This window comes from Peromyscus leucopus, chromosome 17 (assembly GCF_004664715.2).
Source record: "Peromyscus leucopus breed LL Stock chromosome 17, UCI_PerLeu_2.1, whole genome shotgun sequence".
In the NCBI taxonomy this organism is placed as follows: domain Eukaryota; kingdom Metazoa; phylum Chordata; class Mammalia; order Rodentia; family Cricetidae; genus Peromyscus; species Peromyscus leucopus.
The window spans coordinates 13,456,349-13,471,135 of NC_051077.1; the positions used below are offsets into that span (position 1 = coordinate 13,456,349).

General features: G+C 40.8%; 1 protein-coding gene across 4 annotated transcripts in view; it reads right to left on the minus strand.

Annotated features, from left to right (window-relative positions):
- Positions 1–14,787, minus strand: part of Hook3 (hook microtubule tethering protein 3) — a 93,675-nt gene that overhangs the window by 43,479 nt on the left and 35,409 nt on the right. For all 4 annotated transcript variants that reach the window (XM_028854847.2, XM_028854845.2, XM_028854844.2 and 1 more), the window contains exons 5-9: positions 13,854–13,986; positions 7,938–8,005; positions 3,161–3,223; positions 1,886–1,969; positions 153–316 (exon numbers count right to left, since the gene is read on the minus strand). In XM_028854847.2, coding sequence (XP_028710680.1) covers positions 153–316; positions 1,886–1,969; positions 3,161–3,223; positions 7,938–8,005; positions 13,854–13,986 — 512 coding nt within the window. The remainder of the gene's footprint in view (positions 1–152; positions 317–1,885; positions 1,970–3,160; positions 3,224–7,937; positions 8,006–13,853; positions 13,987–14,787) is intronic.

Consider the following 14,787-nt stretch of genomic DNA (forward strand, 5'->3'; position numbering starts at 1 on the left):
TGGCTCCCTTCCTCACCATGTGGGTTCTGTGGTGTGAACTCAGGCAGCAAGGCTTGGAAGCAAGCACCTTTACTGGCTGAGCCATCCTGGCTCCATTAGCTTTGAAAGTCTGGTTAAAATTTAAGCAGAGGCTGTAACGCGTGGTCTCTGACCTGAACGTCTCCTCTTGCAGCTGCTCTAACTGAGTCTGAAGTTGCAGGTGTCTTCTTCCTGCTGGACTGTTGGGATCTTCTATAGAATCAGACTGATTGAGTCGCTCCATCAGGATCTGATTTTCCGCCAGTAAACTACTCTTCTCCTCTTGCAGTGCTGCAACCTGTGGGGATCAGGAGGACAATGGTGATTCAACTCAAACTCTTGTGAATCAGCATTATGAATTAAAGCCCTGTCTGATATTTTATTTTTTGTAGAGGGTAGCTGTTCCAGCTTTAACCTGGAAGTACTTCCCCCAGTGAGGCTTCAGGTAACTGTCAGCCTACCTATGGCCTACCCCTGAGGCAGGGCCAAGAAGGGAGCCCTTAAGACCCGAGACCTGGATGTGTCAGCTCCCTTGGATCCTGGTGATCCTGGATGCTGGAGGTAGACCGAGCAGAGTTCTCCAGAGACCACTGCTGGACTGCGCTTCACCTCTCCCAGACCCTGTAACCAATCCCTTTACTTGCTGTAAGTTATCCCAAAATAAACCTCCCTTTTAACTATGTGGAGTTGTCTTAATAAATCCTCCAATAATTTTTGAGATAGGTTCTTACTATGTAGCCCTGGCTGACCTAGAACTCACTATGTAGACCAGGCTGGCCTCTGTCTACTGTGGATCTGTCTGCTGAGTGCTACCTCACTTGGACAATCAATCTCTATTGAAAACATCAACATTATTTTGAATGTTATACAAAGCAATATGTATGAGTAAGAATTTTAAAAATTGATTTCTATTTATTTTGAGATAGGATCTTGCTACATTGTTCAGGTACTTCAAATTCTTGGGCTCAAGTGATCCTTCTGCATCAGCCTCCAAAGTAGCCAGGATTACAGGTCTAGGCCACCATACCTGGCTTTACTTTGTATTTGGACAAAGACTTCACCAGTGATGTACAGATGGTAAATAAGCACACAGAAAGATAATAATCAACAGTCACCAGGTAAAAACAAATCGAAGGCACAAAATTATCAATTCAACTCTCAGGACAATGGGTAGAATTTAAAAAGACTGAACTACCTGTTGGCAATGATGAAAACGAAGTCTCAGGTACTTGTGCTAAGAATACAAACTACGAGCCAGTCTGGTCTACAGAGTGAGTTCTAGGGCAGCCGGGCTGTTACACAGAGAGCACAAAATACTTCCAACACTTGGAAGACATCGGTCTCCAGAACCCACAGGAAAGGTCAGATGTTGCCATACGTGCTTAAAGCTCCAATGTTGAGGGGCTATGACAGGCAGGTCCTGGAGCTTGCTGGCCAGCCAGCCTAGCTAAAACCATGGGCTTCAAGTTTGTTGAGAGGCCCTGTCTCAAGGGAATATGGTGGGCAGTGAGAGAGCGGAGCAGCAGGGCACTCAGAATTGTCCCTAGCTTCTGAAGGCACAGGTAAAGTACCCAGTGCCTGGCAACACACAGAAAGGAAAAGACTCCCACCCCCACTGAAAGTCCAAAAGCACTGACATCACTTCTCTTTTTTCTTCTGGAATTTTAATATTCGTTTATAATGAGTTTAATTAAATTACAAAAAAGACAGGTAACACTTTTATACAGCATACTCTTCTAAATCAGAACCCTATTTGCCTGTTGTTCTATTTTGTCTCATTAGGTTCTATTACAGTGGAACTGTACCATGTGACAGTCCCCAGTACATCTGATGGTGTTTGTGGTAGCAGACACACAGAACCTCTTACCTGCATATCCAATTCATGGCATCTTTGAGCAATTTCTTCCTTTGCTGACAAAGCTTCGTTTAGTTCCTCTGTAGTTTTCTTCAACTAGTTAGAAACAACAACAAAACAAACAAGCAAAAAAAGCATGAGAAAGTTTCAATATAAAATGAAGACATAGGTGTAACACAAAACCAAAACATCTTTATTTCTTGGAAGGTAGTGTAGGGGAAATCAAGATCTTCTTTGGTAAAGACTGAAAATAAGGCACTTTTATTTTTCTTTTATTTTTGGGCTTTTTGCTGAGGGTCTCACTGTGTAGCTCTGGCTGGCCTGAAATTCCCTACATGCCAGAAAGAATGGCCTCAAACTCAGAGAGCTATGCCTGGCCTGCCCCATGAGTGCAGAGATTGAACGTGTGCCACCACATCTGGATTATTCTGATTCTTAACATCAAACATTTCCATGTCTAGTCCTTTATTATAATAAACTTGAAGTTAGCAAATTATGAAAACAGATTAAAATTTTTGTCTCTTTATTTCATATATATAAACCTCTGTCTAATAAAGCTACAAAACCAAAAATGTACCCACAACAGCCAAGAAACAATACCACAAAGAGAAAGGCAAATTATAACTTGGATTAAAATTATACCATATCCAAATATAACATTTAGAAACCCTGAGCCAAAAATAAGAGAAAGCAAAAGATACAAAGTTCTGCTCATGCAGAATACTGTAAACCAAAAACTGACTATAACAGCATTTCATGCTTAAAAATACATTGCAAAGTTCTTTTTCAAATATAGCTGCTCCCAGCCAAGTGTGGAAGCACACTCCTTTAATCCCAACACTTAGGAGTCAGAGACAGGTTGATCCCTTTGAGTTTGAGGCCAGCCTGTTCTATACAGCAAGTTATGGAATAAAAAGAAAAGAATGACTAGAAAACAGGGATTATTGCAAATTAAAGGAATTTGTTTTAAAGTGGGCTATGCGATACTACCATATTTTTTCTGGCTACATTAATGCATCTCTCTGTGTGTGCATGTCTGCACACACAGGCTCACCAGGGTGTGCATACTGAAGTCAAGACAATCTGACGTATTGTGTCCTCTCCTTTTTACCAAGTAGGTCCTGGGGATTGAACTTTGTTCATCATACTTGCCAGCAAGTGCCCTTAACTGCTGAGCCACCTCACTGGCCCACACAGCACTACTTTTACTACAAAGTCTAAGCTTAATTACAATGTGTAATTATAATAAATATAATAACTGTTTCATGAATAAAGACAATTCTATACCTGGCGATCCAGATCAACATAGGCATCATTCCCAGCAGAGACAGGGGACTCTTTACTCATTAGCTGAAATGAGATTTAAATGATTATGAGGCAAAAAGACATTCTAGGTAATACAACAAAATGAGCACCCAGAAACTACTAAAATAACAACAAATTAAAACACAAAAGCAAGCAACTGTTTTCTGTAATTAATTCTTCTGACTGTTTTCCACTCCAAGTAATGTCCACACTTAAAATTGAACATGTGAAAGCTGGTGCTCATTTTCTCTGAGAGCCCCAGCTGTAAGAACCAAGCCTAACTTATTCTCATCACTATGTTAGGAGCATGGCTAGACATTTAAAAACAGTGACTTTTCAGTAGTAAGAGCACCAGCAAGTACTTCTTTCACTCTAAGTAACACACGGGGAGGGGAGTCGTGCTCTTCAGTGCTGTGCCCACTGCAGCTGGCCGTGCCCCCACACTCCTGCAAACAATGCTAATTATCCCAGTGGATAATCGCAAAACAGGCGGCAACAAAACCCCCAACATCATGAAAACAGGAAAGGGATTTGTTGGGAAGGAGTTCAGTGGGAGGAGAATGAGAGAGTGTAGTGGGAGGGGGTAATCAAAAGGACCAAAATGTACTCATGTATAGAGTCGCCAAAGGATAAGACTAAGAGAGACACTGTGAGGCTCGACAGGTCTCTTAGCGGCACAGTGCTTGCTGAGCCTATGCGAGGCCTGGGGCCACAGGCACAGAATTCTATCAACAGCAGCACAACAAAACCGGAAATTTCCTTTTATGAAAATGCCATAATGAAACTCATTGCTTTGTGTGTTAAAAGGGAATAAATATGAGCACCAGTGTTTCCCCAAATTAATGACAGTATATGTGTCCCTCCCCCTGTATCTTTGACTCAAAGAACACTAGAGAGGCTGAGAGGCAAGAGCAGAATTCTCATCATGAACACTGCCAGGAGCAACCTCAAATGCTCTAGGTCCGGGAGGAGGAGGGGGAGGGAGATGACAACAATTAGAAATATGCAGGTGTTACCTTTTGATTTCAGCTTTTACTCCACTCTTTTGAAAATACTAAAATTTACAAAAGATTTTTTTGAATTGAAAAAAAAAAAAAACAACTAGCACCCATGTAGAAGAAAAATTCCAAATAAAATAATAAATGTTATCCTATCACCAAGAAATAATCACTTTGAAAAATTTGAGGTATGTGGGAATTGGCTGTCTATACTAGCCGCGGCCCAAGCAGAGTTCAAGTGAAAAAAGGCAAATACGGTAATATATGAACAAATCTGTAGCAGAGTATTCAGAGAGCATCTGTCTAATTCAAGGGTGGGGAGAAGGGACCGTCTGGTTTTCTTCTTCTTCTTCTCCTATCTGCATCCTCATCGCAACCCAGAAGCTGCTGCTCTATGAAAAGCTGACACATCCATTCTACAAGCGCCCTTCTCTCCCTGCGGGATTCCATCTGATCTTATGCAGACCTGCTCCTTGGCTTCCCTGAGCTCCCAGTGCCATCCTGCTTTACTACTGCCAGCCTCCTCCCTTACATTCTTAGACTTTACAGTTTACGGATGAATTCTTTCCTCTGCTAACATCTGTGGGGATTTTTCCCTCCTTACATCAGGGCTCCAGAGCTCTTGTTCCTGAGTACATGTTTGTTTTCCCCTCTTTTCGTTAAGACATGGTTTCTTATGAACCAGACTGGCCTTGAATTCCCTATATAACAGAGGATGACTTTAGCTTCTTTTTAAAAGAATTATTTTATTCAAAAAAAAATAAAAGACTATTATTTATAGTGTATAGCATGTTTTGGTATACACACTGAGGAATGGTTAAATCAAGCTGATTAACATACCCATTTCCTTAAATACTTGTTTTTGAGAGAACACATTAAAATTATTGACACATTAGTTGTACCGATGGGCTTCACAGTTCTATTTCCATACATGCATAAATAAACTGTGCACTGACAGTTTCTATCTTCCTTCTCTCCTGCTCTCCTCCCTGCCTTCCCTGACACCCTGCTCACTGCTCCAACTCTTCTACTCTCAAGTGGTTTGGTTTTGGTTAAGAGAGGGTTTCGCAGCACAAGCTGGCTTTAAATTCACTATGCAGCCAAGGGGGACCTTAGACTCCTGCCCTGTCTCCTAAGTGCAGGAATTACAGGTATGTGCCATTTTATGCCTGGCTTCTTTTTAGTTTCCACATAGGAGAGAGAATGTGTGATATTTGTCTTTAGTTTATTTTCCTTAACATGATGTCCTCAAGTTCTACTCCTTCTGTCTCCACTTCCTGACTTCAGACATGCCTATGCTACCCAGCCTGGTTTATGTGCTAGGGGCAGAATCCAGGGTTTTGTGCATGGAAGACAAGCAATCCACCAACTGAGTGATCCCCAGTCCTACCATTCGTTTAACCAATTACCTTCTGTAGTTAACCTAGATCTCATAACTTATTCCTTCTCAGTGACTTTCATCAATGTTCTTCTGACCTCATCATTTTTAACTAGCAAAAATACCAATTCAAGATCAGTCCAACCAAAGATCAATCCAACTACCTATCTCTGCCCATATATCCTGACTAGTTAAAGTGCTGAGAGAGGGAAAACAAAACAAAATTAAAAAAATCCAAAACCAACAGAAAACAATCTAAACCAAAACCAACAAAAGTGGTATTCATTACTGTAAATGTTCCTAATCTCCACCAAACTTCAAATTTGCTTGAAAGTAAATAAATGCTTCCCAGCCAGGAAGCTGTTTATCCTTTTTAGGCTCTTTTAACTTTTTTCCCTACTACTTATTACTTGATGTATATGAGTGTCTGCACATAGGACTGTACATCACATGCATTCCTGGTACTGATGGAGGCCAGAAGAAAGCTGTTAGATCCCCATGGGACTAGAGTTACTGACAGTTTTGAGCCAACATAGGAGACCTGGGAATCAAACCCAGGTCCTGTGGAAGAGTAGTCAGTGCTCTTAACCAATAAGCTCTCCAGCCTCCTTTCAATTCTTTTCTATTTCTCATCGTGGTTAACTTTCTCACTCCATAAAATGCCACTCGCAGGTGAGAACTTTCCTATGGCCCAATCTACAAAACCAGCAGCTCCGCTTCCCCTTCCTCTTCCTGTTAATACACACAGGAAACCCTCCCATCCAAAGCCACTCTCGCTACCCTGCTCCTCATCCAGCCTCTTACAAGCTCCCCAACCCTGTTCAATTTATTACAGCTTCCTGCTTACTTTAAAAACCCCAGCCAGGCATTGGTGGCCACACCTTTAAAACCAGCACTTGAGAGGCAGAGAGGTAGGTGGATCTCTGAGTTCAAGGCCAGCCCGGACTACAGAGTGAGTTCCAGGACAGACAGTGCTACATGGAGAAACCCTGTCTCATAAAAAACACATAAACAAAAAAACAAAAACCATTAACCTTGATCTCCTTTCCTTGTGTGTTCTTCCTACTAACATCTAATTAGTAAAAAGACTCCTTGAATAGATGTTCTTGGGGCTGAGCTATAGTTTACTGGTAGATCATACTTGGGGGCATGGGTCTGACCTCTGGTACCATCTGCCACCATCCCACCGAGTCCCCCAAATCACTAAACTTCAAGTGATGCATTTCTAAAAGATGTAACAGAAATGGCCAACAAAGGCATAAAAGGATGCTCAGTAGCACCAGTCACTATGGAAATACAAAACAAAAAACAAACACAGTAAATATGAAGCACTACTTTATACTTACCAGGAAAGCTAGTCCAGAATTCCATATCTGATACTCTTTCAACTCACAATGGGGTCATACACTCAACCCCCAGTTTCATAAGTTAAAAATGCACTGAACACACCTAACCTACTGCATAAACAGATTAGCAACATGGCACACTCTTGACTACTGTTAATCTTTATGATCACGTAGCTGGATTCCAGAAAATGCAGCACACTGTTGCTGCTACAAAACATCACGCAGGTCTTTTTCTCTCCCTGGACTTCCTTCCCTCTCTGCAGGGTCTCACTTAGGCTGACCTTGAATTCCTGATCCTTTTATTTCTAGCTCTTGAGTGCTACAATTACAGACATTCACCACCACGACCAGCAGGTCTTGCTTTCCATTTGCTTGTTGGACTCTACACCATTTTACTCCTCCCGTATCTCTACTTTTCTCTTACCTCACCTCATCCTTCCAAGTTCAGTCTCACTCCTCTGAGTGGTCTTATTTAATGTCCCCATCCATAAAGCTGTTCCCTTCAGATGGTTCTGCACCCCCACCCCAACCCCCTTTATGGTACTTTTAAAACTATATGAATGTTTTTTGACCATTTTCTCTCTGAGACTCTGAGAGGAAGACACACACACTTTATCAGAGAGAATATCTTTTCACAACTGTATCCTTAGTAGTTGCTATAGTCTCCAGTGTACACTGGGTTCGAACTAAGTGTTTGCTAAATGAATAAAAGCAATATGTACACAACAGACACAATGTACTTAAAAACTTAATTAAGATATAGGGTACACACAATAAAAATAGATTTTTCCCCCCGAGACAGGGTCTCTCTGTGCAACAGTCCTGGCTGTCCTGGAACTCACTCTGTAGATCAGGCTGGCCTTGAACTCACAGAGATCCACCTGCCTCTGCCTCCCAAGGGCTGGGATTAAAGCGGTGCACCACCACCACCCAGCAAAAATGGAAATCTTTTTTCAAGTGGCTATTCATCCTGTCTGAACTCCTGTTCTTTTCTTTAATTGGCCACCAACTTGAGTGCCGAGCTCTAATCAACGTACCTCTTGAATGGCTGTCATGACGACATGCTGAACAGACTCCTCCATCATCATAATGGCTTGAATGTACTCTGCAAACAAGAATAACCTGGAATGTCACTGTTCAAGTTAACGGATGCTCAAGAGGTTGAAGGCTAGTACTCTATAAACCCGTACAAGCAGTTTTCTGTGGTTTCATTCTTTGTCAGATTCCCGTATTCGTGGCTACTCTGCCTCAAATATGTGACCAGGTAAGCAAAGACTGAACACCAAAATATTAACTTTTTTCCCCAAAGATATTTCGTTCTTGCTTCACATTTGTTTATTTGGTTGAGACTGGGTCTTGCTAGCTGTCCTCCACTCATTCTGAATCCTAGTTCGGCCTTGAACTTGTGGTCTTCCTGCCTTCTCTTGTGGAGTACTTGGATTATTGGGACATACTACCACAATCGGCTCCTCTCACCATGTCCTCTAAAGCTGATGCTGTAGGTAAAGGTCAGGGATGCAGCTTTGGCGGGAGTGCACATCAGAATAAAGCAGTGGCACAGTGAGACCCAAAGGCAGGGCAGAAAGAACGGCGCGTTTTCTCCACACACGCTGAAGGTTATCTTTTTTACTATTCTGCGTTACATGGTGAAAATACTCTGGCTTTATTCTTATGTGACATCAAAGCACTAAGTTATATCAGTTCTTACCTTCATTTTGTTTACTATAGAAAGAAATAACTAAAATGAATTTAAGATAAGACACTGACTCCGTAATTGAACCACTATATAATCCTAGGCTTTCAAATGCTAGCCTGCATTTTATATGGAAAACAGAAAGCACATCATTCTCATTCCCCCCCCCCCCCCCCGGCTCAAACCAGGAGGGGCTCAGTGCAGTCACTTAGAAGTAGTATTTCTTTCCTTGACAAAGCCTTGCAATAGTTTCCACTGTTTCCGGATCCCACAGTGGATGACAGAAGCAGCTTAAGCGTTAGACTCAATTAACACGACAGGTCCCCGTAAAGTTGTAGCACAGAGGCTCTGACTTCTGAAATGTCCAAACACTGTCATTACATCCATCTGCCGGAATGCTGGACACGATCCTCGCCCAGCAGGTAACTGGTTTTTGTTTTAAGTATTTTAACACCACCACTGTGACACTATGACATCAAACACAAGAACTAGCGCAACTCGGATGGTTGTCAGGGCCTCAAAATTAAAGACTATGAATGAACATGGAAGAGAAGACGCAGTGGCATCGGTATGGGGAAGGCAGGCTTAATGGCAACTACTGGAAATGAAGAAGTAACAGCAAAAAGAGGTCAGGACATTAGTAGGTATGAGAGGGGAAGCGTTAGTTAAGAAGCGGTGTTGCCACGTCAAGGCCCTTCCCCGCGAACACCGTAAAGAACTAAATGATATATGGTGATGACAGCTAAATTCATAGGCACTGCTTTAAAACCTTAAAGTTAAAAATGCAGTTATGTATGATTATTTGATAGAAACCCATGAGGCAATGTGGGAGAATGAGGCATACAATGTAAGGGAGCTCACTATCAATTTTATCAAATTTTTAGTACGATTTAATACAAAGAACAGAAAGCTTAAGGGCTGAAGAAATAAAAGTTTTCCCTACATCTACTACATTCATTACAAGTAAGAAACTTGACAAATCCTGTAATATTTGTAAGTCCCAACCGTATAATCTACAAAAAGTATTTTCTGTTCTGTTATTGCTTGGCAGAGGAGCCGATGGAAAGCAAACCCCCGGGCTGGCAAGAGGACTCAGTAAGTAAGGGTACTTGCCAACCAAGTCTGCTGCCTGGACTTTGATCCCACCACCCAGAGAAGAAAGAAAGAGAGAGAGAGAGAGAGAGAGAGAGAGAGAAAGAAAGAGGGAGGGAGGGAGGGAAAGACAGACAGAAAGAAAGAAAAAAAAGAAGAAGAAAGAAAGAAAGAAAGAAAGAAAGAAAGAGAAGGAAAGAAAGAAAGAAAGAAAGAAAGAAAGAAGAAAGAAAGAAAGAACTGACTTTCACAAATAGTCCACTGACCTTCACATGCACTCTGGCACATCTTATGCCGGCCCCCTCGGAAATAAATGTTAAAAAATCCTGCCACCCCCCAACAAACCCAAACAACACAAGGTTGATGTTGTTATCAGTGGGCCTTCTACTGCTAATCTCTGCTTTTAAAACTGACCACTATTTCATTTGCCCCGGTTAGAGGTCAGCAAATACAGCCAGGCTCCCACCGACTACTTTTCACTTTTCCAATTGGAAACAATGTCTTCTCAATACAAAGCAGATGCAGACACAGTTTCACTCAGTCTTCATAGCTAAGAGATTCTGGAGGTAAGGACACAGGCAGAGGATATCTCACCCACAGGTAGGTAGTAAATTACTGAAGCACTTCTGAGAGCCTCCTAGTCTATCTACCCACATTAGACATTCACAGTGATAATTAGTGATTAACAATTAAGAAACTCACTTACATGATTCTTAGCTCTCTACTGTATTCCTGAAACCAGAGAATACCGCAAATCTAGGTAAGTGAAAGATTAAAAACCCTGTTCAACTGGAACCTTCCTCCTTCCTTACTGGCTAGCTTTTATAATGCTGGAATGTGCTGTACAGAGCACTAAGGGATGTTTGAACCAGCTGTGAACTCTGCCAGACAAGCTCTGACCACTGGTGCAATGGTGGCCTGAGTGTTAGGGGAGGAGTCCAGCACTTTCTGCCTGGATTGGAGGCCTGCTCCACAGGAGGAAACCATATTTGGTATTGTAATTCTAGTCAAAAGCCCATGGCTGGGGGGGGGGGTAACTTACTACTGTTGTTTTGTTATATGGAAATGACATCATACAGTCACTAAATATTTATGCTTATACGTATAGATTAGTGCTGCTCTCACTCTTGGTCAGAAAAGCTTCTGTTTTCAATGGGCAATGATTCCTAACTGAGTAAGTGGCTGATGAGTGCTCAGTCCTAAAATGAGACCTCTGTATCATCCCTGCAAAGCTCCAGGAACACTGTGGAACAGGGAACAAGAAAGAATGTAAGCACCAGAGGACGGGAAGCAGTGCTGGGCATCGCTGTCCTCTGGACACGACACAGCTGGTGCACCCGTCAACCAGGTAGTAATGGCTACCTGGATTAGACTGGGGCCATCAATGTGTCATCGTTAAAGTCTTCTTTAAAGAAATACAATTTAAAGCAATCCTGAGAATGGGAGTCGGCTAGAGAACTGAGGGAAAAGCCCCGACCATGCTGACTATTAAACTAATTCACTACTGGAATATAAAAAAAAGTATAAAAAACGAGTAAGTACAAACTTGTTTTGCATTATCAGGTGTGGAGAAAAAAGAGTGAATGGGGCAGAGGAGCTTTGAACTACAAACAAAAAACAGATAAAAAGAAACCCCTCAGTTTCAATTTAAAGTAATTGCAAAATACTATTTACCATTTTGAACAGTTCCTGACCCCTGGCTCTCCAGCAACACTTCTCTCAATTCTTTCTTTACTATACAATTAGTTGTGTGGGGTTTTTAAGGTTCTAAAAGTTAACGAGTATTTCTTACTTTGAGTTACTCTTAACCAACCATCCTTCAGAGCTTTACTCAAATAACCTCCCTCACTCCATGTCTAGACTCTCCCATTACATTTTACCTTCAGATCACTTTTCATTACTCTGTACGTACTTGTGCTATGATTTTTTTCTCCACTCAAGTTCTATGAAGGAACCCGAGCCTGTTTTGTTTGGTGCTGAGTCCTCTTCCATAATGTTAGTTAAGGAACTACTGGTGACATAAATTAAATCTACTTTGGACCTGGGAAGACGGTCCCTGTGCCAGCATTAGGACCCAAGTTAGAATCTCTGGTACCCAAATAAAAGATGGGGACAGCCATACATGCCAGTAACCCCAGAACTGGGAGCAGACAGGCAGAGTTTAGGAACTCTCTAGCCAGCCAGCCTAGCCAAAACAGGGAACTTCGCCTCTGTACACAAATGCATGAGAGGCACACACCATGTGCATGCACCACACACACACACACACACACACACACACACACACACACACACACACACACACAGATACAGAAACACCATCCCCCCAAAAAGGCAAAAGTAATGCTTTTTACTTTATGTATGGTAAATTTGAATGTATTTTAAACAAGTGATCCCCATATAAACAAGTCACATTTTACAAAGGGATAAAATAAAAAAAAAAACCTAAAAATAAAAAAATTACATTATTATCTATGTATCAAAGCTGGTCTTCAAGTAATTTCAACAATGTCACAAATAGGAATTACCATACACATAAAAATACTGTACTTTTTCTAATATCTGCAATCTGAACTTAACCTACTAAGAACTCACTAACTTCTCTAATTCTAATTAGTGGTATTACTAATTTACAGCCCATATATTTATAGAATAAGCATGACTCATCACATAAATGTCACCTAGTAAGTGACATTTTAAAAATTCACTTACAATGGGAAATTAGTTTTCTCCAATGGGTCTCACTGGGTAATTAAACCACACTGAAGAATAGGCTCCATGCCCAGCACTAAATGGCCAACACAAAATGAACTCAATGGTACTACTTTTTGCCTCTTATTGCTTTGATTGGGCAAAATATTTTTTCTCACTCATCTTTTGTCTGAGTATAATGGTTGGTCATTTTGTGTTTTTATGGATTTTAGTCGTGTGTGTGTGTGTGTGTGTGTGTGTGTGTGTGTGTGTGTGTGGTTTTTGTTTTCCTTTAAAGAGACAGAGAAAGGAGCTGCATGACTGTGGAGATGGGAAAGATATAGGAGTTGGGGGAGGGGAGTCATGATCAGAATATATTGTATGAAAAAGTTTTTCAAGAAAATAAATTGTGATGATGGCAGGTATGGTGGCCACGCCTATAATCCCAGCTCTCCTCCCTATAATCCCAGCACTCCTCCCTATAATCCCAGCACTCCTCCCTATATCCAGCCTCCCCCTAATCCAGCCTCCTCCTATAATCCCAGCACTCCTCCCTATAATCCCAGCACTCCTCCCTATAATCCCAGCACTCCTCCCTATAATCCCAGCTCTCCTCCCTATAATCCCAGCACTCCTCCCACGCTTTATAATCACTAGGCACTCCTCCCAACATGGTTACATAGCAAGTTCCAGGCCAGCCATGGCTACACAGTGAGACACTGTCTCAAAAAAATAAAACTGTGCCTATCAGAACTTACATAAGTGAAATGGAATTATTGTTTCAAAATACTATATAAACATATATACTTTAAAAAAAATCACATTTCCATGAAATTAATATTGTTTGAAACATTACTATGTGCAAGATATTACGTTGTTTTATGTTTTGTTACTTAGACCCCCAAATGATCTTGTGAGGTAGGTACTAAATGTTCATTTACTAAGAAAATAAAATGAAGATTAGATTTGCCCAGTATCTCTCCATAGACTGTAAGAGTGCACCTACATTTGAACATAGGGTGATTGGACATTATAGTCTGTGCTCTTATTCTGAAGCATAGAAATGTTTCCTAAGCTATCATTTTGCTAAATAAATAAGTAAATAAATAAATATTTTAATAATAACAATAAATGTCACCATATCCAATGTAGTTAAAATGCATTAAGAAGAATGTATTCAGGCTGGGGATATAATTTAAATAATATAATACATGCTTAGTATAAACAAAGCACCAGGTTCCACAGCCAGCATAAAAAAAATAAACATAACAACAATATAAAAACTATTCAATTATACAATCTTACAGAAAGGGAAGGAATATGACCATAATCAAAATTAGACTACCATTCAGAATTCATTTAAACTTGAAGGCAAATTACCAGCAAAGCTGCAGGAGATTGGAAGCCATGGAAAGATGCTACTTATCCTGGTGCTTTATATATGAAGTACACAATATATATTACTTTCATTAGTTACCTTGCTTCTGTTCACAGTTCACAGCACAGCCTAGAATGAGCTGGAGCATCCTTCCGAGCTCTGCTGCATCAGAATGCTCCCCAATAAGGTTCACATCAGGAAGGGTAAAATCATTAATCTGCTGTCCTAAAATCTGAATGGAGACAAAGAGATTATAATTACATTCACATTTATAGCACCAAATAAAATATTTAATAGAGATTGATTTGTTAATCACCAGAAATTCACTGTCAAGGCCAGAGTTGTTATGTCAACTTGCCGACCTCACTCCCGATTTCTATTCTTTTTTCCCACACCTAAATTACAACTATTATGTATCCTAGTAACTTAGTCCCTAATCTGGTAAGTGGTATGTATGTATGTACACTGAACAAAAATCCATATTCTATTGATCCTTCTGCTGTTCTAAGAAAGCTTAGATGTTTGCTCTCTGATGAATTATAACCAGAAAGATCTAAACTAAAGGACATCCAAAACACGTGGGATTAAAGAATTCACACTACCAAAAGTGAGATTCTCCCTTGCTACCTTCACTTTGTCTCTAAAACTGTTGGTAGTGAGACACTCTTAACAGGAATGAGAACGGAAGATCCTTTTAATGGAGAATTTAGTTCCAAATGAAATAACTTATGCAAAGAAATGGGAATTTCTCTGCTGGATAACCTGTCAGTGAAAGCCCTGTAGTGGGTAGGGAGGTAGACCAGTTGGTAGAGCACCAGCCTACTTCCAATCTTGGCACTACATAAACTAGGCATGGTAGTGCATGGGTATAATTCCAGCACTCAGAAGAGACAGATAAACCAGAAGTTCAAGGTTACCCTTGGCTATACAGGAATGTACCGTCAATGCAATTTAATTCCTTCTCTGCATTGGTAAATCACTCTCCAGCAGTAATTAAAAACAGGAAAAAGAAACTGTGTGCAGCTCATGAAGA